Source organism: Bacillus rossius (assembly GCF_032445375.1).
Source record: "Bacillus rossius redtenbacheri isolate Brsri chromosome 4 unlocalized genomic scaffold, Brsri_v3 Brsri_v3_scf4_2, whole genome shotgun sequence".
NCBI classification, from domain to species: Eukaryota; Metazoa; Arthropoda; class Insecta; order Phasmatodea; family Bacillidae; genus Bacillus; species Bacillus rossius.
Window position 1 is genome coordinate 51,951,789 of NW_026962011.1, and position 23,198 is coordinate 51,974,986.

The following is a 23,198-nucleotide window of genomic DNA, read 5'->3' on the forward strand; positions in this document are numbered from 1 at the left end:
GGGTTCCTGCAATCGCGCTTCATTTTCCATAAACTGCAGAACGTTATGGACTATTTCCCGCGCCTGCGAGTGCAGTTTTTTACTCTTAACTTTTGACAACACTGAAGGCATTTTATGTATAAAGTTGTACTTTACTGAAGTACTGCACTATATATGTAACACTGGCTCTGAACAAAAGTGATACACTACATGCATACAAACCTCAGATCCAAACTGTAAACGAAAACGTATAGTAAGTACCAACATATTCGTCGGATTTCACCGAAGGACTAAGTTTTCACTCTGTGCAGTAGCGTGTAGCCCCTGTTATCAAGTTAAGCATTATCTCTCACTGCCGCGCCACGTCTGCCTTCTCCAGTGTCGGGACTCACATACACACAACGATTTTCTAACCGTCACCCAGGCTCGGAGTTATGTTGCGTCTAGTGTACATCAAACACGCTTTCCGAGATGATACCTAGTATTTCTTTACAACAAAATTGGCTCATAATTTTATATTTTTAATTGATGTTTCATTCAAGCATTTTTTCTTTTCCGAACCATGGAAAATATAATTGAATATTAAACAAATTTGGCTTTTATTTTGTTATACTGTGCTTATTAATGTGCGCAATTAATCCTGGAAGGCTGTTCTGGAAACGTCTGTCTAGTCCACAGTTCGCACTCATCACTGTAGCTGGGCTCGACAGTGGTTCGCCCCTTACCTCGCGCCTGTCCACACACAGTCTCGCGCCACTCAGTCGCACACTCACAGCACTCAGTCGCACTCTCGCGCCACTCAGTCGCACACTCACAGCACTCAGTCGCACTCTCACGTCCCGCCACTCTCGAGGGGGTCTCTCACCCTCTTCGTCGATGTCGCTTTTTCTTCACTCGCGGAACTAATTAATGTGTGTGTGCCCGTTTAGACGGGGGCCTTAAGGGCGTTCGAGGTTTAAAAAGACGTGGGAACATTATAAATTATTTTTCTTCGAAACATGATTTTTTCATACCTGTTATTAGAGTTTAACTGCGTCCTAATTTAACTATTGATTTTAGGTTGAAACTTTAAAAGATAACTACAGAAAAAAACATGAAAAAGGAATTCGGGAAAATCTACTTTAATATTATCAACAATAATGGGAATTGTTTCAAGCATAATTTACCTGATAGTATATCAATATTTCAAATTTTACAATCCTTAAAATAAAGTGAATTTCAAGGATTAAAACCATTTTTTAAGATAAAAAATTGATTAGTTTTGCAGCTGTTTTCTCATTTGTAAGACCACATTAAGTAAATACCTACAAACTGGGGCGAAAATATATATAATATATAGGCTGTATGTGTACTGAACTATATAATCTATATTATATTTATAATATTTAGTATATATTATATATTTATATAAGTGAGTTTGTTTGTAAGAGAAGTACGTCACTATCCTTTACATTTATAAAGCTTCATTATTAAATATGTACATATGCTATGTTTTATTATTTTAAATTATGTTTCCGTAAGTTTCGGACCTTTATCCAGTCTTTCTGTAGTTATCTTTCATTACACACACATTAATGGTTAATTGAATCTGAGTGTGAAGGCCACGTCCTAAAGGGGGTGCCTCCCATTTAAGGTCATGATTATATATTTATTAATCACTGATCAACTTTTAGACTTTTTCAATTGTTTATCTTTCACGAAATGAAAAATATATACAGCGCATACTTTTCGCATAATTAGCTGCCGAAGTTACAATTTTAACGTTTTTGGGTTGTACAAATAAGGAGAATGTAATTTATTGCAGGACTGAAACTTTTTAGGTTTAACTGCAATGTCACTGGCTACTTCAAGAAATGGCTTGAATTTCTTTTAGAAAATATTAATTAATTTTACCTGGCATTTCAAAATTTTCAAATTTTTTACGATTTTGACAGCCAAGAAACATGAAAATGAGTTTTTGTGATAGAAATGCAAACCATTTCTTGAAGTAGCCAGTGGCATTACTGTTAAACCTAAAAAATTTCAGTTCTGCAATAAATTAAATTCTCCTTATTTGTACAACCCCAAAAACATTTTTAAAAATGTAACTTTGGCAGATAATTATGCGAAAAGTATGCTCTGTATATATTTTTAATTTCGTGGAAGTTAAACAATTAAACAAGTCTACAAGTTCATCTGTAATTACTGTAAATATAAAATCTTGACCTGAAATGGGAGGCACCCCCTTGAAGCGAAACCCGCTCTGTTGGAACTGTTAATCCGGTCGTGTGAACCCGGGAACTGCAGCTAGCAGAAGAGATACTGTCGGACGCTCGGGCTGTCGTAAGCCCTTACGTGTGGCCGCGGTGAAGTAAAGCCCTTACGTGTGGCCGCGGTGAAGTAAAGCCCCGCACCTTTGTCTTCGCGGGGTAACCCGGGCGTGCTACAGAGTGTCCGCACATGTTACAACCACTCCTCTGCCGAGGTGAGCGAGCGCGTGAAATATTCCTAATTTGAATACAATTCCGGGACGGTTTAGCCGCGGGCGAGGGGGAGGGAAAGGGGGGAGGGTTGCAATATACGCGGTGGGAAGTGTCTGGAGAGAAGAAGGCCCGGGAGAGAAATGGCGCGGGTCGCAGCAGGGGGGAAGCAGAGGACGGGATAAGGAAGGTGCACGCCAGATGAAAGCCGCGCAGACCGTCTCATTAATCATTCCCCTCCGCCCCCCCCCCCCCCTCGCCGGCACCCCGCGGGGGCGGAAGGGCCAAGTTCCCGGGACTCGCGCCTTGCAAAAACACCTTTAAGCCCGTTGTTTACCCGGCAGAAGGTGGCCGGGAGGACGGGGGTGGCCTTGTTTCCCTGGCCAGGGGGGTGGGGGGGGGGGGTGATCACGTCAGGATCACGATCCTTCACGTCTCTCGCCGCGCAGTCAACGCTCCAGGGACTCAAGTCGTGTCTCAGTTCCCTGAGAATATCACGAGCCCGTCTGCGTGCGTTCCAGTAGTTCCAGGGCACAAACAACAACTAAGTAGTTCTGCATTTTTTTTTGACGTCAGAACGTCTAATAAATCGAAGAACGCCGGCTGCACGCACGAAAAAGTGTCCCGTTACGCACATTGTCCCGTTACGCTCATTGTACGCTGGCGCCGCATCTATCTCTCTTCCACTCGATTGGAACAACCATCGATTTTACTTTTTCGAGGCACATCAAACTTGAAACACTCCCATTCGTTTCCTACTTTTCCTATCATCGTCTTATCCTTAACAGAATAACACAGATTGGAAGAAGTTAAATAGCAAACATGTATAAAAGTTATAGTTAAAATAATCTCTTCGTTAAAGTAATAAACATATTTGAATTAATGAGTGCAAATAAAAGTAAATTTATCAATTAAATTGTAGATTTCATTTCACTCCTTCTTTGTATCCATACGAAATAGTGATAATCCAATAAAACTTATTTAATTTTATTCATAAAAGTATGCAATCATTTCATCAATGTTTTCTTATGACGTTGTCACGTTAAACTATCGTCCGTAAACCGACTTTACAGACAACCAATTTTTTTCCCCCTCAATTCAAACACTATACACCTCGGGTGCTCCGTAGACACGATGTGACCATCAGCTGGACAGAAAATGGCCACACGTGTAATCCGTACAGTGACGCATGCATGGCCAAAAAGAACCGGAATAGAGTCCATCAAACCAGCCATAAGCCATCGGTGGACCGTAGGGAACACGAGAATGGCGCCGACATGATGCGTCACTTCCAGTCGAATGACTCCTTGGGAGTTATAAATCGTGTTTTTGTGGTACGTTATAACATTTGTGTGGTCAAAAATAAACACCAGCAACGCTCAATTCACCACTGCAGTGTATTGTGAAGGTCATGTTCCATTATTACCTGTCGCACCCCGCGTTGCCGTTTTTTAAATTGGTTTTTATGATGTTTGCGAACATGAATATCAAGTTATAATTAGCATTATTTTTTTTTGTTTCCAGTGAAAATTCGTATCCTCGCCGCGTGCAGAAAACATTTGACGACATATTGAGTAGAGCAGCTTTCAGTACATGCTACGGTTGACATTAAAAACCAAAAATCTAAAATTTAAGTTCATAAAATCCATTAAATAAGGACTTGTTTGGTATAAAAAATATATATATAGACAAATAAATATTGCTGTATTATGAAGTTATTTAAAATGACGCACAAAAACACGAAATATTACAAGCTGGTTAACCTAGGCTGCTACCCCCGCTAAGCGGCTCCCGAATAAGGAACTCGACCCCTCCGCGCTAATCACGTCTCGCGTCTGGCCTTTACAAGTCGCGCGCCCTTCTCCCTTGCTTCTCGCGAGCCAATCTCTTAGCGAGGCGACTTGGACGTCGCCGGTCGCGGGCCGAGATGCAGGCGTCCCCCCCGCCCCCCCCCCCCTCCCGCCTAATGGACGTCCGTCCGAAGGACTCAAAGCGCCGAAACTTCGCTCCGTCCGCTGATTCGATTAGTTCCCGCGCGACGGCGCTAATTACCGCTCTCAGGGCGTCAGGACCCGGCAACTGGAGGGCGCATTGTGCCATGAGGGCGGTGGCGGTGACCGGTGACGTCAGGCGTGGTGGGGTGCTCCTGTTGGCCCCCGGGTGCGGTGCGCACCTCCACTTCGCTGTCGACACGGGGTCCGTCTAGGCGTGCCGTTGCGTACTGCGAGCTGTTGCTCGTATATATTTAAAAAAAAGGGGGGGGGGGTTTGTCTGTAAAGTCGGTTTACGGACGATAGTTTAACGTGACAACGTCATAACAAAACATTGATGAAATGATCGCATACTTTTATGAATAAAAATTGAATCATTTTTATTGAATTATCACTATTTTCTATGGATACAAAAGAAGGAGTGAAATGAAATCTACAATTTAATTGATGAATTTACTTTTATTTGAACTCATTAATTCAAATATGTTTATTACTTTAACGAACATATTATTTTAACTATAACTCTTATACGTGTTTGCTATTTAACTTCTTCCAATCTGTGTTATTCTGTTAAGGATAGGACGATGATAGGAAAAGTAGGAAACGAATGGGAGTGTTTCAAGTTTAATGTGCCTCGAAAAAGTCAAGTCGATGGTTTTTCCAATCGAGTGGAAGAGAGATAGATGCGGCGCAAGCGTACAATGAGCGTAACGGGATACAGAGTAACGGGACAATGTGCGTTACGGGACACTTTTTCGTGCGTGCAGCCGGCGTTCATCGATTTATTAGACGTTGTCACGTGAAAAACACGTGTACTCTGGATCGCGGCAGGCATCTCCAGTGTTGAGAACCAACTGAGGACCTGGACGCGGCTGAAGCTCGGAAGCCGAGACGGTGTCACCGGACTGTGGTCGGCAGGTTGCTTGGAAGGTCGGACGTGTCCGGGACTGGTCGGGGCGCGAGTAATCGATTCAGCCGCATATCGAGCGGTGCCGGACGCACACGCGGGGTCACCATGTCGTCGACGGGAACTCGAACCGGCGACACGACGACCGGGATGAAGAGGGCGCAGCTGCCGGCAGGGACGTCTTCGGCGGAGGACCAGGCGGGCCCCGAAGGTAACCACGAGGCGCTGTCGAGTTAGACTCTGATGCGCGACACTTCAGCATTTGTAGAGACACGGAAATTTCGCGCATTCATTTAGTCGCAAGTTAGAATGCAAACCTTCACACTCCCGGACTGTGTTCATGATTGGACCGCAGTTATCTGGACACGCCCCTCCGAGACCTTGAGCCAACGACACCCAGCTAGGAGAGAAGGCGAATCGGGTAGTGCCAACTAACGAGGATAAACATGCTCTCGCTAAGAAATCAACCAATGGGAAAGCGAACATGGGTTGAGCACACCTATTACCTTACATTCTACTCTGAAGCCAGACAAATCTGCGAAATTTCCGGGTCTCTAAGCATTTGGTATGTACAGCATTGGGTAGGAGTAACTTCGGGAATGGAACGTTAAGTCGCATGGAACGTAAATGTGTAATCACGGTTCTTAAACCCAAAACGGAATCTTTAGTGTATTAACGCGTTGTGTGTGTTTAATTAACGTGTTTCCAAGTTATGATAGTTATAACTAGGAGCGAAAAGATTCCGAGACTAGCTGAAAGTTAAAACACTGCAGCATTGTCTGTGTTTCTTAATTGGGTGAGTTTCTTTCAGGTGCATGTCTGCTGTTAGAACACCAATCACAGTAATTCAGTTCAGAAGTAAACGCGTCCTGAGTGGCTCGGTCAAATAAGGCAACGACTTCTCTCGCAGACGACCGCCAATCACAAGGAAGAAACACTTTTTTGGATATACATTGTTACAGTCTAATAAGTATTCAGTTTTTTTTCGCGAAAAATGCCTGCCCCTAGTTATAACAGTTCTAAGTTATGTTAATTCTTTCGAGGATTCGAAGTTATGACTGTTGTTAGGTTGTTCACTCCTGTTCTCGGGCTGGTGATTGCTCATCGAGTCCATCACCGCTGCATGGGTGTGTGCTGCAAGCCACACGGTCAGGATGTGTACTCTACCGATGTAGTCTTACCCAGAGGAGTATTTAACTCCAAGGCTGCTGTCACTGAGACACTGGCCGTGAAAGAACAACCGCAAATTCTATCAACGGTCACAAATTCTCTTGTATTGTCCAAAGAAATTATTTTTTTCGGCCGACGTTTGTTTGTGTATACCAACTTTCAACACTCTTTATACAACAATTTTCAAACTTTGCACGTCCAAGTTGATAATTTTACTGTAACAGACAGACGTAAAAAGGACAGGCAGCAGTTGGCTGGTCAAACAGCAGACTTGTGTTACTTTTATTTGCTAAAAGATGGCGCCACAGTCGCCTCCATGGCCACGGGGGCGCGTGCGAGGACGGGAGAGACTCGCCTTTCACTCATTTCAAGGGAAGGTTGCATCGGAGATTCCGTGAGGATCCTCGCAACTCGGTGTTAGGGAGGTCAATGAAAATAACATGAATTTCACGAGATGCTCTTTTCAAGGTTCTTTAGTGCCAAAAGGTCCTCAGAAGGTTTTCTGGAAAAAAGCAACTGTGGTCATTGCGGCAGCAGACCTCGCAGTAGCTTCTACGCAGAAGCGGCGGTGCTCCTGAGATCAGATCACTAGCCTTCCGCCGTGCACAGAAACAAAAATATGTAGTTTTACAAAAGATTACTTTGGAAACCATTTGTTAGGAAATAGTTTGTAATGCTACAAGAAAAATATTGTAATTTTGTGCAAAATATGGCTATAGTTATTTTGCATAATACGTTTTTCGAGATAAGTTAGTAGGTACTGATGATTTTTTTTACGAAAATTGGTACATAATTTAATGATTTAATTGAATTATATTTTTAAACCATGGATATGATAATCGAATATCCATTCAATGGACTGTATTTTGTTTTATTATAGTTATTAATGTGGGCAGTTAATACATTGAAAGCTATTTATTCATGGAACGGTTTACAAACATCTTCAGATACTGGAGGTACTGGACATCACAAAGCATAAAGGCCAGGGTAAGAATCCGAACCCAGTATTTCTGCCAACACTATTTTAGGTTTAGTGCTTCCGTTTCCCTAATCCATTAATTAGGTCACTGCTCCATTACCATCTCGCGGAGTCACGACAGAAGCTTTTCCGTGTATGGTCCCCTCCCTCCTCCAGTAACGATTAGAAGATTTGTTTTGGCTGTTGTAATTATCTGGAGTTAATTTAATTTACCTTTTAAAAACTGTGAATAATAATTTTTTTTGGGGCAGAGCATGGGGCTTGAAACCAATACTGCTGAGTGCAATTATTAGTTAATAGATAAATATAGTAATTAATGTATAAACAAAAAATATTTTATTGTATTTAATAAATTTAACTCTTTGTCTTAATGCTTATGAAGTCAACCTTTGGTGAGGATGGAAAGAAGAGGAAGGGAGAATTTTTTTTAAAAAAATGTAAGCGAGTCTTTCAGTTCTCGCCAGAGATGTGTAAAAACTAAACTCGGTAAAAAGCAAATACACGTGTTCTCATGTTGCAAATACACATGTAATACGAAACTCGGACACAAAATCTAACGTAGAATCCTTTAAAATAATGCTGAACGTTATAAGATTACGCAAAATGTGTTTTCAACTACATTTCTGGAAACGAATCACAAGTAGTTTCCGCAACCGCCACTAGAATTCGCTGGCGGAGCAGTACGTTCGCTACGTCGACTAACGATTCGATTAGCAGTCTGAAATTTTAAACTATATAAATAAACGGCTCCGAATAAAGCGCAAAAGACTTGAAAAAAAATAAAACCCTGAATTTGAACCTGATTTTCGAGAAGTCATTTTATTCAAATACTGTCCATCTCGTTAAAATTCGTTAACTGTTACTACGATAACTTTCTCTTTGTTATTAAGAAAGTAGGTTTGACTAACTAGCAATAGGTAGCAGCACAGTTGTTGCATTCACGAAATTGCTCCTACCAAACCTTTTCGAATACCGGTGTGGCCATCTTGATTTCAGATTTCTGTGGTTTCGTTAAATCACTCCAGGAAAATTCTGGGAAAGGTGTTTTTTCGGTGTCTACCAAAACTAAACCCAAATCCAAGTTTCATAGGCTTATATATTGTCTGTGTCAGTCACTAATAATCATAATGACCTCACTGTTAACCAGACGCAATGTACAAACAATTAAAATTTGTAAGTTAAAAAAAGTTATACATGTTCATGGTTTTGTGGTGAGGGGGAGAATCACTTTTTAAAGCCGCACACCGAGATGGGACTATTCCTTGCCACCAAAGATAACAAACGACTCTAAACAAGGGAAATTAATCGTGGTAATAAATTTCAATTCAAATTTCGAGCGGCTTTTTTTTTTCTGCAAGTTTTTACTTGTTTTCTGCAGCGATTTTCTTGCAGTGATACCATTTATCACCTTGGTACGTGGATAAACGTATTCTGATTCATGATACAGATTTAGAATTACAGCCATTTGTTTAATTTTTTTTAATGTAACATCAATTTTTTTTTTTCTAATTATACTCCGCCGTTTGAATGACGGAAGTAAACAACGTTGAGTGAGCATACTCTTATAAGATCGTATCGACGGCCATTTAGACCACGATCGGAATTTCACTGAGGAAATTCTTGGCGCCGACGCGGGAACTGTAAGTGGCGCGAAAGAAGAGGGGCGAAGGAGGGGAAGATGTGTTCCAACCCTATTTTCTCCGAGATTCCGACCCCTTCCAGGAAGGAAGGGCGAGTTTGCACTCCACTAACGTTGCCGGAAGGAAGTGCGCTTCTTTCTCTCTCTCTCTCTCTCTCTTCCCCCTCTATCCTTTATCCTCTTCCCTCTCCCACAAAGTCCTGGCGCCGCGCTAACGAGCACAAAAGCCTGCGCGCTTCCGCCGAGTCTACGGCTGCTCGAATCGATATATTACCATTTCGTTCACGCGACCGTGTTTGACTAATGGTCGGCGAAGAGTTGGCTATAAGGTCGTCCCTCGCGGGACTGTCGCCTGGCGACCCTTTCAGTCGAACCTAAACACGTCCTAAGCTACATACTTTATTTTTTTGTATTTGAACTAGAAATCCAATTTTTTTAATTCATAAAATAAAATAAAAAATATAAAAAACAATTATAATAAATCTACATGAAAACAATATTACAGTACGAAAAATAGAAATTAAAAAAAATGAAATAAAAATTGAAACATAAACCCCACAGAATACAAGCTTAAAACAGCTGATGTCAAACAGATAAACACAACGATGAAACTAAACAGGAAAACACGACGACGACATCACATTCAAACTTAAAACTTTTCTCAACAATGTAGATATTGTTTCAAAGCTTGTTGATTCATCTTCCTGGAAACTTTATTCTAATTGTTGTTCTACCTTTCGCCTTCTCTGGCTTGAGTTGAGACAGCGATCTCTAGCGTGAGCGAAAAGCTGTACGCTAATATTTTTAAAATCCCAGCAGACACTCACCAAGTTACTTTAAGGAAGGTAGCGTAGTAATGCAGCAGTAATTACAAGATGAAAATAAAGCTGACATCCGCTGTCTTTGTGTATGCATTCGCCAAGGCATACATTTTTTCTCGGAAGGGAGAAAGAAGCTCTTTTTATTCGAGAAAACATTTTCAGCTATTGCGACATAACTTTTTTTTTTAAATATTTCACTTTTATGTACGAAACTTCGCCTCTGTTAGAAATTTATCCACTTCATATGTACGCGTATTTTTTTTTCTGTGACTTCGCTTTTTTGTTGTTTCTCTCTCTTTCTTTCTCTCTCTCTCTCTCTTTCTCTCTCTCTCTCTCTCTCTCTCTCTCGTCCTACTCTGAAATTCATAAACCTTTTCATTTTCTTATTACACCCAAGTGGCGATTTCATTCCAGCATTTTTTATTTTCCATGCGTCATCATTCTGTTGGGATCGTTGACATTCTATAAAGTTTTACACCTTCTATAAAAATCAATTTTAGGATGTGTAATCTAAAACTTGGGTTATAACAGTACCGCCGCTCGAAAGTAGAAGCACCCGATCCGTGAATCCGAAATTTCATCAGGGACAAAGCCACAGAGATGAGTAAATATGATTTCATTTCCATAGCCGGTGAAGTACGTGAATTAGATGCACACACTAGTAATTAAATTGATGTCATTGTTCAGGCATTCCCGAACGCGAATTTGTGTCGCAGGTTTAGTGAAGTGAGTTTCTGGAGGTTGAGTGTCGTGATGTGAGAGTCGTCAACAGGGTGTCGATAACTAGGGTGTCGCCAGGTGTGAGTTAAAACTCGTGCAGCATGAGTCTCAATTCGAACAGCAAACTTCGGCTGTAGTTTCAATAAAGGAAAAAAAAAAGTTTGGTTTGAAGCGGTTTTTTTTTTTTTTTTTTTTTCGCGTTCCTCATTACATTAAGTCTTCGGTTTGAGGAAATCATTAGGGCATAATAATAATATAAAATATTTTTTGTCTGCTATAAGATAAACCGTAAATACGAAAAGATTATTTTTTTTAATCTTGCCAAGTTGCAAACTGAGGAAATTTAAAAAATGATGTAAGTTCATGTTCGTTTAAGTTATAATAACTAACCGACTAAGATTTACCCATTATTTTTATTTATTTTGTTTTATAATTTCACATCTTGTATTTTCTTTAGCCGATGAGATATTACGTCACCTTTTTTTTTTTTTAAAAAAAAAATCTCTTAGCTCTCTGTATACTGCATTTGTTGGGAGCAATTTCGCGAATGTGACGAAGTTCAAGGAACAGATGTGTGCTAACCACCACAGTGCTGCGATCTGTGGCGTATGGCGCGAAACAAAGTTCACAAAGACAAAGGGAAACGCTATAGTTTTAACTGTTAAATTCATTTTAACAAGAGGGACAGTATTTTAATAAAGTTCATTGTCGAAAATCAGATCCAAATCAGCGGTTTAGTATTTTTTCCCATTATTTTTCGCTTTTATCGGAGCCGTTTTATTGTATAGTTTAAAATGTTGGTCTGTTAATCAAATGATTCGACAGTTGACGCAGCTGCTGCCGCAGCGAGCTCTAGCGGCGGGTGTGGAAAGTACGTGTGATTCGCGCCCAGAAAATACAATTAGCGTATATTTATCATCACGCTTGGCGTTATTTAAAAATATTCTACAGCAAATTCGTGTCCGATTGTAGCATATCTCTACCCCTAGATTATTTATTTTTAGTTTAGCTTTGTAAGCCCGGAACTTGTAATTAAATTATTGGTATTTTTTTGTTTAATTTAGTTTTGTTTCCAATTTTCAAATATTTTAATTAGCCATTAGAGGCGGGCCGAAGGCCATCGTATTAGTCAGCTTCAGAAAGTTTTGTATTAATTAATTCAGATTTTTTAAATTTGTTTTTCTATTATTAGTTTTATTTATTGCCTGGTTTATTTAAGTTTTAAGTCGAGTATTTTTAATTGGCATTTTAGACATTATAAACGGACTTTAGTTCCTTGAGTCGCCGCTAGAAATGCAACAGCGCTCGTGCGGACAGCGAGGCATAGAGTCGGATTTCCGCTGCCGTGGAGGCCGGTCGGCCTGGCACCGGTTTTTATTTTATTTATTTTATTTATTTATTCAATTTTGGTTCTGTAGATGGCGTCACGACGTGTATGCAGTGTGCAGTACTTATTTATTGGCAAAGGCGTAAACTTTTAAATTTAACAAACATGAAGCTTGGTGGATTGGACTGGGAAGTTATCAGTGATATTGGTTTTTTGAAGAAGCTACGTTTTTGTGATGTACGATGGAGATGCACACCACACACCGCTCAGCTGTTCGTCACATTTGGCCGGTTGGGCGTGACGGGTTTCGTATTGTAAGTGTATGTGTGCATCATGAGAACACATGAGGATATGTGTTACACATCACGGACTGTCTCATCGAGGAAATAAATGGTATTCAGCCCATTTTCAGGTTAATTCAGCATTCAACTCGTCAATATATGCGCAGCATTGTCATAATCAAAATATTATCATATTCTTCCAGCAGAAATGTATCTAGGATTCCCATTGTTTTAAAAACTGCTAAGATAATTTAATTTTGGTTTTACTCATTGACGAAAGCGAGGTCATTAGAGAGACAATGTGGTTGGGGGAGGGGGGACATTGGGAAAGTAATGGGACTTGGCCGCTATAAAGGAACCGTCCCAGCATTGAATGTGCCCGGATTAGAACCATAATCTTCTTTAAAAAAAAAACGAATCTAACTTTTCTCACCTTTGCCCAACTTCACTCGGATTAAGGGGTCCGCCTAGTTGAGCATGTATACGTGTTGGTGAAGCAAGATGATAAGGTAGGAGCTCGCTGGTGCTTCTATGACGGTATCGCCTCTAAGCACAAGGCCCTGAACTGGCGCGCAGTCTTCTCGTCGTGCTTAGGACAACTATGATGTTTCAGTGGTAACCAAAACATTATATGACGGAGAAATGAAGATAAAGATGTAATGCAAGGCCCTTGAGTACTTTCAAGAATCTGTACCGTATGTTTCATGCCTAAAAATTATTCTAAAAATATTTAGCCATTTTCACACGCTTCAAAAATATAGTTTAAAAACGAAATACGGAAAACTAACTACTTGGTCCGCCCTCAGCGCATTCATTTTTTTGACGTGACAACGTCTAATAAATCGATGAACGCCGGCTGCACGCATGAAAGTGTCCCGTTACGAACATTGTTCCGTTACGCTCATTGTACGCTTGCGCCGCATCTATCTCTCTTCCATTCGACTGTTTATAAAGTGAAGTGAAAAGTTAATGTGGTTTTCATTGATTATTACAACAACAATTTCGGCAATAAAGGTTAATTATTCTTGCATTTTAAAAATCTGATTACTAGTATAATTTCAAGTATTTATTTTTTTATTATAAAAATAAAAATGATTCAATTTTATTCATAAAAGTATGCAATCATTTCATCAATGTTTTGTTATGACGTTGTCACGTTAAACTATCGTCCGTAAACCGACTTTACAGATATCCAATTTTTTTTTGTAAACAGACACCACTCAGATATCTTGAGCCGTTTTCAAATCGTCTGGTTTCTTCTGAATTCTTCTGAAGCTCTCCACACAGCGTGTGTGCGAGGTAAGGCGGGGGCCTTAAGCTGCTAAGACTTCAAAGCGCGGTGGCAACCAAGGCTCCTAAATGTAAATGATTTACAGTTTTCAAGAAATTCGTGCTCGTTTTAATGTCGTGTTTCCCTGGGGACACGTCTTTCAACACAAACTCTCTTCCTTCTGCGTAGATCTGTCCCTGGCGAAAATAGCGTGGTTACTTGTATCTTTTTTTTTTTGTCTCTCTGAGCACAATTCCATTTCTTTAATGGAAACATTCACTCCCTTTTATTCCTTATCTCTTCTGGCTTGCTCCTCCACGAAGAAGAGGAAGGATTTTTTTGGGCGGGATCCTTCTGCGCCGCTAAATAATGAGGCGTAATCCTCGCCATCTGCAACAACGAAATAGCTTTGTGCCTCAGTCACCTGAAGGCATGGCGAGCGAGAGAAAAATAATCAGGAATTCTTAACCATTATACAAATACTGTAGTCCGGAATGTTATTTGTGGTCAATGTTCTGGTATTTTTTTCCTCAGGCACTGAGTATTTTTATTTTCGCAATACTGATTATAAAATAATCCTCTGTAAATAAAGAAAACATATACTAAGTAGTTTTGTTCCATAATTAGTTGCCTAGTAATCTGTTCTAATTATATTATTTTATTATCCACAAGTTTAATCTATTGTAAATTTCTTATTTAATGTTCATGTTTTTTCTGTCCCCCCCCCCCCCACTCCCCTCTTCATTACTGAAATTACGAATTGTAATTGTATGTGCTTGTTTTCTGTCTTTTTTAAATATTATTTTGTTATTATAGTGTTTGTTTGTGTATATTGTGGTCCCTGCAGGTATGTTGGGTAGTTCAGTGGTGCCTGCCTGTGTGCTGCTTCCCCTCAGGTGGTGCCTGTAGTGGTGCCCTAATGCTTGCAGTGACCTCATTGACCTCTGAACACTGTGGGTCCATCTAGAAGTCCCTGACTGTTGGTGGGCATGTGACTAATAAAAATAAATAACAATTATCAGACACCCAATAAACGTGTTCATGTTACATGTTAACAAGCACCGGGAAGTGCTGGGTCACAAGATTTCAGAACACCTTTAAAAAAAAATCGGGGAGAAATTTTCATAGAGCAGCGTGTGTTTTCACTTAGCTGAGCTCCGCTGACTAAACGATTTATGAGCCGGAGGGTAGAGGGAGCGGGGAAGGAGGTAGTTTGCGTCGCTGGAAGTTAGCCGAGCGCAGTGAACCAATTAAGTTCAGCTTTCATCCCTCCCAACGAAACGATTTTTCATCTGCTTGTCACCCTTTTAGCTTCCCCCTCATTATTAATTAATTTCCCGTAACTATATCACCTGTAACTACTTATTACCAAGTATGTCAGCATGAGGTAGATTCTTCATAGTCACCGAACCTCATGCATGCTGTCCTGCTTATATATCAATGTTAAAGTTTGGCCTTTTTTTGTTACTCAATCACGTTTTTAATGCTGAACCGATTCCGATTTAATTTAAAAACCAAGGTAGCTCATAAATTGGGTCACCACATAGGATATAAACCATTCTGAATTTCTTCCCCTAAGCCGGTGAAAGTGATGTGAGTACGGTTTTATAGATGTTTGATACGGGGGGGGGGGGGGTGAATTACAAAAATAAAAACATTGCATGGCCTTTCCGCCAAGAAAAAAAAAGTGAAGCCTTGGTAAAGTTTGATGTGCCATGTGAATACAAGGAAAAGTACATGTTTTGAATTTATGTTGGGCAGATTTTCAAAATCTAAATAATGAAAGATGAAAAAACAGCTTAGTGCTTTCAGGAAAACACAATAACAATAAAACTTAAATTAATAAATTTTCAAAAAAGGTAAATGAAGTAGCTTCGAAAAGCTCATTTCTGTTGTGGCATTTGTCACTAACAATAAAAACTATCTTGAATTGGTTTAATAAAACAGGCGTACGTTTTTTTTTTGTTACAACGTTAATATGGATCAGGCTGTAGAATCTTTGTTTCTTGTTCAATCTAGCCGCGGCTTGCAGCCCAGCTTCGTTTGATATTAATATAGCTTTACAGTGAATTATCTTTGAGCACTTATTTGTGTTGGCAAGTCGTGGACTGGTATAATTGGCATTTGTAGTTGTTCCCGTGAAATAACAAAAAATTGTTTTCCCAGCTCTTCCAGACTGTAACCTATTAATACGAAAGCCTGCGAAGAAATTATTTGTGCCCTGTCGTACCAAAAATTGAAATTAACAACTCAAAATTAAAACTAGCGTATAGTAAAAAATAATTAACCCTATTTGGTGATGTAATTGCCCCAACGGACTGTCACGTGCCTAACAGAAACTAATCTTAAAGTATCATATAGGTCCGTTCTATATTATATATCATTGATATGCACAAATTTCAGTTAAATCTTTTGTATCCCAAGCAGAATATAAATGTCCCCCTTTGAGGTAGGTTTCTCTAACAAAAACTCCCTGTTGTAGCCGTAACCATGGGGCGACTTCCGGCATATTTTTATATTGTTTTTTGTTTTTTGTTTTTTGTTTCATGGTCCATAGACCCCAAAACTAACAACTCAACAATTTATAAATATATAATTTTTATGGACACGATAACTACCGTAATTTTTCACAAATCGCTTTCAACTGATACGTAAAATATAATAATGGAAAATATCAGTCTAATTCGTTAAAGGGCAAAATCCAACCAAATGGTTAGAACTGGGGAAGGTTTTTTGAAAACCAGAAAAATCACTTTAACTCCCATAGAATTACAAATATCCCATCCATTTGAACATATTATAACTCGTAGGAGTAAATAAAAAATTTTTTTGTACGACCAAAATAACTGCAAGGGGTGGAAAAAACAAAGGGTGGATGACGAAAAAATCATAACTTTCTTAGTAAGCACATCATCGAAACAGTTCAGTTTGTTTGTAAATCTTATAATTATAATCTAAAACTTTTGTCTGAAACAATTTTTTTGATAAGACTAACCATTGCTTCAAAGGGATTGGAAAAAAAGGGGTAGGTTTTTTTTTAATTCAAATTTTCCATACCATGTACACTATTAAATAATTTCTTAATTAGTGTACACCTTAGCATATTAGCTTCTACTTTCATGTGAAATAATGTTTATACAATCAACCATTGCTGCTAAGGGTGAAATAAACTGGGGTTGAAGAAAAACAAATTCATAACATGTTTTTAAGTAAACTTTAAAATACACAACAATTAAATGTAAACCTTCTAAAAATTATCTAAAAAAGGTTGGTCTGAAACAATTTATGATAAGACGAACCATTACTGCAAGGAATTTAAAAAAAAAACATTGGATGGAATAAAAAAAATAATAAAACATCTGTTCTTATTTATTTCAAACTTACTAAATATTGTATAAAACGTTTGTCTTAAGTAACTTTTTATGTGACCAACCATTGCTGTAAGGGGTGAAAATAATAAGGGTTGAAGTATATTTAAAATCACAAATTGTCTAGTATATATACTATCAAATCTATTATAATTTATATTTTTAATTATAATTTATTTATAATTTATAATTACAGGAGATGAAATAAAAAAAATCAAAACATCATTACTATTAAATTTGTATTAATTTATTTTAAACCATCTTAACATTAGCTTAAACCTTGATCAAAATAAAAATTTTATACGGTCACATATAAGTGCAGGAGATGAAAAATAGTACTTGAAGGTCCAAACATTCACTACTACCTTAGTTGGTATAATATGAAATTCATTCTATGGTATTTATTGCTGGATGCATTTAGTTTGAAAATTCGAAGCATTGTCTCTGCATGGAAAAAGAGAGAATGTTTTATCGGTTATTTTGGAATATACAATATTTGAATGATATGTAATGTATAATATAATGTGGATTATAGGAAGTCAAGTACATTAATTTCTTAATATGTTCCAGAAGATTACAGAAGTTACCAGAAAATTTCCAGAATAAATAGGAACTTCGAAATCTTACATATGTAAGCCTGTAGGCTGTACCGAAACGTTTTTTTTTTCCTCTTATTTATTTCACATAATCCTGAAGTGACTTTTTAGTAATAAATAAAATTTAAATTTAGTCAAAAATAATTTAATGTCTCGACCAGGTTAGTACTCGTATGTACTGGATGATCGTATTTTTAAAAAATTTTTTAAACCGTCTTAAATACTTTTCAATTTTAAAATTGATTAATTTAAGCACGGGAAATTCCTGGGGAAATAAAAATTAAAATAAAAATTACCCTCTATGTTATTCCGGAGAAAGTTTTATATAGGAGCCAAATTATTTCAATTACGTGGCGTCATTAATCTCCGATAACGAAACAAAGCTAAAGGAATCTAACATACATATATACCCCCTACCCCCGTGCGCCTCTGACTTACTTTCTCATCCATACCAATTCTAACCTATTTTCAAATCAGCTATAAACTTGAAATTGTGCAAGCTTGTAGCTCTCAGCCTGAAACCAAGAGAATAAAACCTCCAATTTTTTTTTTTTTAAACCCCGAAGAACATTTTTATTGTTGACACGTCTACAATGTTGCTGCAGACTTTTAAGTTCCATTGTGTCCAAACTAATATCACCGTCATATTAGATTTTTCGAGATCTACGAGTTTTACCACATAACGTTTAACCCTTGGTAGGGATAATGTTTGGATTCAGGGAAAAGTTTGAATTTTTCCCAAGTATTTTTCGGTTATTTTCCACACTTAACAAACAGTTACAGTCCTCACACTCGGTGGACCTGTCGAAGTTGAAGAGATCTATTATTTGAGCCAATAACGATTTATAATATCTCCGACACATATACCTTAGTTTGAGGTACAAGCATAGATTCATTGTACATTTTTCACACATTCGCTTGTGTTTACGTCTACACGACAAAGTGCGCGCCCCGACGGTCCGCGAGTTCTAACTGCGTCGTGTCGTGCCACACGACGGAAAGCAAAACGGAAACTTTGCATCACTAAACTTCTAAAATACCCACATACTTGGTAAATCTTTATACTGAAAAAAAAACGAAATTTCTTTTCACGTTTGGGTAAACTTTCACATTTGTAGCGTGACTTCAACTGCTTATTATGTTAATTTTTAATTTTTAACATCGCTAATAGCAGAATCATTTCCTGTCCCTCATCAGCATATCTATAGCTTGCTTTGTTGTGCCTAAAATAAACGAAATCTCACTTTGTGCAAGAGACGATTAAATGTTCTATTTTTATGCACTTCAGCTACCAACAGGAAATAAAAAGATTCGTTTAGGGCGTACACTGATTTCTTGGCGCATTATATACTGCATTTTAAGGACATGTTTAGGTTTGGAATGATTGGCGACAATCGTGGTATTACGACCGTACGCTATTGTTCCTGTCGTGCTGGAACGATGTACGATGCCTCATCATATTTGTCGTGTCGAGTTGGTCGTGGCACTGTGACTCCGGCTCGAAAGTTTGAGAGAATTCCCGCGCTGACGGTGGGAGCAGTTTCAAACCCGCATGAATGTCACCTATGCGACCCGTGAGACTGCTGAAGATATTGTTTCACATTCTTGCTCGGGCAAAGCAAGCCAGACAAGAGGAACGCAACAATCAGCAATCACTAGGACCAGCGTCCTTCCGCGATAAGGGAAAGCGCTAGAGAATATTAATAGCAAACCGAATGCTTGTTCGTCATTTTATTTTTCGCTGTCAGAAAGACCGGTGTTATGGGGTAAATCGTTAGTACTTTAACTTTGTGCACTTTGTCAAAATATAACTCTTTGCTCAACGTACCTATATCCTGAAGAAAAAAACGCACAAAATATTGCATCATTATTCACATGGCGTGGAGCGGGTTGAGGCACCATACCAGTTGAACTGGAGGACCCGAGTTGTGTTCCGTGCGAGAGAAGACAATTTTCAACACCTCAGGCTGTACAGGGTGAATAAAGTCGAGTAAGTCAACATTAAGCACGGATTCGCGGAAGAACAAAATGTCAGTGAACAAACCTTTCAAACGGAGTACAAGGGTTTCAACCACCACTGCTATGGGCTTAACTAAAACAAAACTAAAATCCTCTTGACGAAATGGCTACAAGTTCAATCTACTGTTACTAAATCCATTTCATTGAAATTAGATCCTAAGATAGAGCAGCTGGAAGAACGTGGGTGTAGAGCAAGTTGCATATCACCAGGCGCACATTATCGGCCATTTAGTAATTTTAGCTGCATTTCAACTACTAAAGTAACCTACGATTTGGGTAAAATATTATGCTATGCGTTCGTGTATTGAAAACAAGTTTCTCGAGTAAATAGGTCTACGTTTAATGAATAAAAAAATTTAAAATACAAAATACACGGTAAGTCTTGATTAAAATTGCACACATGAAAAAATCCTTCATAATAGAAATTCGCAACTAAGATGAAAAGGAATTCTCGTCACTGGGTTCAGAAAGGTGAGAGCGTGGCGTTTATTTGGTTTTTTTGACGTGATAACGTCTTATAAATCGATGAACGCCGGCTGCACGCACGAAAAAGCATGACTCATTGTCACGTTCCGCCTGAGCCGAGCGTGCAAGAACCTGCCAACCACCGTGCGAGAAAATCTTCTATAATATCAAACAGCTTAAGGCGGGCTTTTTAACTAATTGTTCTTGATTATATTTAAACAAATTATTTAAATTAAATTTACAAAAACTGTAAATAATATTTGAAAATTAAAAAGTATGCAATTGTTCATCAATGTTTTCTAATGACGTTATCACGTAACATTATCGTCCGTAAACAGACTTTACAGACAACCCCCCTTTTTTGCGCCAGGCGTGCAGTCGTGTTCTAGTGTTCTGTTCCGGTGAGAAGCTCTCGTACCTCGGTGTGGCTGTCACCTCATCAGCGGCCGGACGGGGGTCGACGACTGGACTCGCCGCGCATGCCGGGAGGGGGGTCACACGCCGCGCTCCGCCTGCCGGCAACCCGCCTCGCCGGACGCCCGGCGCGCACTGGACCACTGCAGGCGCGTGTGCGCCGGGGGAAGCCGGCACCCCTCGCGCATGCGCGGAGCGGGTCGTGGGTTCCCCCTCCAGCCACCTCGCCCGGAAGGGAGGGGGGAGACACGCCGCACGGCCATGGAAGAAAGTCCCAGTTTCAACTCTACATATGTTACAACAGTTCGACTTACACCGTTTACAACAAATCATGCATCAAGTTCAAGTCAAACTAACCCACTACACTATTACTTACAAATATTTAATATGCGCACCTTAAATTATACGGCACACATCCAACCTGAAGTCCAATTATTCATCGCACACTTTGGTTAACCAGTCCGGAGTAATGGAAGCAATAGTCTCTTCAATTCTGTGTCTCAACTCTGGCAAATCATAAGGTAGCGGCGGAACGTAAGCACGATCTTTTATAAAGCCCCAAAGGATAAAAATCGCATGTCGTTACATCAGGTGAACGCGGAGGCCAGCGGAAAAGAGCTCTGGCAACTCGAATATTACGACCAGTCCAACGGTCAGGGAATTCAACGTTCAAATACTCTCGTAAGAAGAGATTCCAATGGGGAGGGCTGAAATCACAGATTCACTCTTAGCAAATTGTAGAACACAAGAAGATTTACGCACAGGAGTCGCCACTTTTGCAGAGGTGGCTCTGCAAGTGAATAAACACAAAGCAATACTCACGAATGTGCTTATCTAAAAAATTTGAGTTACTCTTTAATTATTACACTGAACCAAAACTCAACAAAGCTTACAGTTGATTCTATTAAAATTTTTAACTGAGACATTTTTTGTGGACATACTGCAGAAGCACAAGTCTTAAAGTGGAGACTTAAATGTGAAACTATCTGTTAGGTGGTTCCATAACTACTAGCAAAAACACTTTTTAATGATACTTTAAAAAGAGGCTGGGGACAAATTCGTGTTCCAACATAACAGATATTTTCGAAGATGCACTATTATGTGTACTATTAAATGTATAGGTCAATATATGAAATGGGCTGTGTGGGTGAAGCCGCAGGACTCACAAAATGATTAGCTGAGGAACTCATATTGCTGCTATTGGGTGTTGGATGCAGAAAAGCTTGGTCACGGTGGCCACGAAATGAGTTTTTACAAGTAATGAACTTTTCCGGGACTGCCTTCCCCTGGTGGAGAGAGATCACCACCTGGGGCAGATTGCGCGGGAGATGTGCATCAATCGGCGGCCAGTCTAGGTCACGTTTGTGTAAATATATACACTAACACTTATTATTAATTAGCAAATAACTTATAAAGATGGTTGACATGTGGCCTGTTTTTAAATGTTTCCTGCAACTACAGTCATTTAAATTTAATCTCCATAAAATAGTTTCAGCAGTGACTATCGTGTTGGCGATAGCCAGCATGGTGTTCCAGGCAGTCACACCCGATACGCTGCACTGACCTACTCGGGTTAGTGTTCAGCGCTGTGCAAGGCCCTACGCCTGCTACAAATGTATTGTTGAGGCATCTACAGGGCGGACCAGAGGGAGCACCGGCGGTCAGCGTCAGAGCAATAAAAGCTTCTGTGAATTATAAAAAGTAGTTGAAGCCAAGATTATGTCTATAGGCTATTTATTTGACATCTATTAACAATGGCTTCCAACGAAGTAAGTATATATGTCATTACTTTTCGTAAATATTTCCCAACAATGTTATTTCCAAACATATAATTATAGCTGCCAACCTTCGTAGCGATGTCGAATGCACACTTGCATACTGTGCGAGGGGTTCTAGGTTAGAGTTGGTTAAGGAATGGATGTATAGTTTTACGATATGTATGATGATATGAAAAAACGACAATAATAAAATGAATAAATAAAACACCCTACCCGTTAACGAAAGGCGGTAGACCAAGAACAAAAATATTAAACATAGCCATAGCTTGCTGAAGCATTGTGGTATTTCTGTACCAATTTATTTTCGGATGGAGAGATTGGAACTGACAGACATCTTGGTTTCAGGCATGTATATGTAGAATAGTTAACTTTTAAATACATCTAACGTTTACTTTACAAAAGTTTGGAAGTAAACCGATATAATAAAAATTGTAATTTATTTTTTTGCACAAAATATACTTTAGTAAAAGTAATGAAAAGTTCCGTTTTTAAGTTTGGAAAGTAAGTTCTTATTGTACAGAAATTTAATTTATGGAATTTGGCAACACTGACGTCGTACTCGTGATGCATGTCGTCATATTTGTTTGTTGTGTATAGCGGCAAGTTGATTGCAAATTTAATATAATAAAGGTAGTGAGTGAAGTTATTTTAACAGATACTTTATACACAAGTTTTTGATTGCTTATGCTGTGTATGATTGGTGTAATCATTATATTTCAATACTTTTTAACGAATTATTTACTCGCGTTATGTGTTGTACTGGTGTGTCTGTTGTATTTTTATTTTATTTAGTTCGTATTTTAGAATTTAAGGCCTGGGCACAATCAACTTAGTATTAATATATAGATAGTTATAGTGATAACCTTTTACACAAAACAAAACATAAGCCTGGCTACTACGGACATAAACTTAACCCCATTCCTATGTTTACTATGGTGGTCAGCTTTCAACAAATATTGCTGCTCAAGTTGGTAGTTTATAACTAGTAATTCGCCATGAACGGAGAGTTCGCAAT

General features: G+C 39.0%; 2 protein-coding genes across 5 annotated transcripts in view; one reads left to right on the forward strand and one right to left on the reverse strand.

The window, feature by feature from the left end:
- Positions 1–20,519, reverse strand: part of LOC134542160 (hemicentin-2-like) — an 83,908-nt gene extending 63,389 nt beyond the window's left edge. Inside the window, exon 1 of the mRNA XM_063386181.1 lies at positions 20,410–20,519. The gene's annotated coding sequence lies outside the window, so the exon portion shown is untranslated. The remainder of the gene's footprint in view (positions 1–20,409) is intronic.
- Positions 1–23,198, forward strand: part of LOC134542162 (cyclin-Q) — a 142,184-nt gene that overhangs the window by 99,769 nt on the left and 19,217 nt on the right. Inside the window, exon 1 of one of the 4 annotated variants that reach the window (XM_063386183.1) lies at positions 22,732–22,813. The exons of 2 other annotated variants lie outside the window; for them this stretch is intronic. Coding sequence is in view for 1 of the 2 variants with exons in the window: in XM_063386182.1 (XP_063242252.1) it covers positions 22,933–22,945 (13 nt within the window). In the remaining variant the exon portion in view is untranslated. Of the gene's footprint in view, positions 1–22,731; positions 22,946–23,198 lie in introns of those variants that run through there. One more of the 4 variants, XM_063386182.1, reaches the window with a different exon arrangement.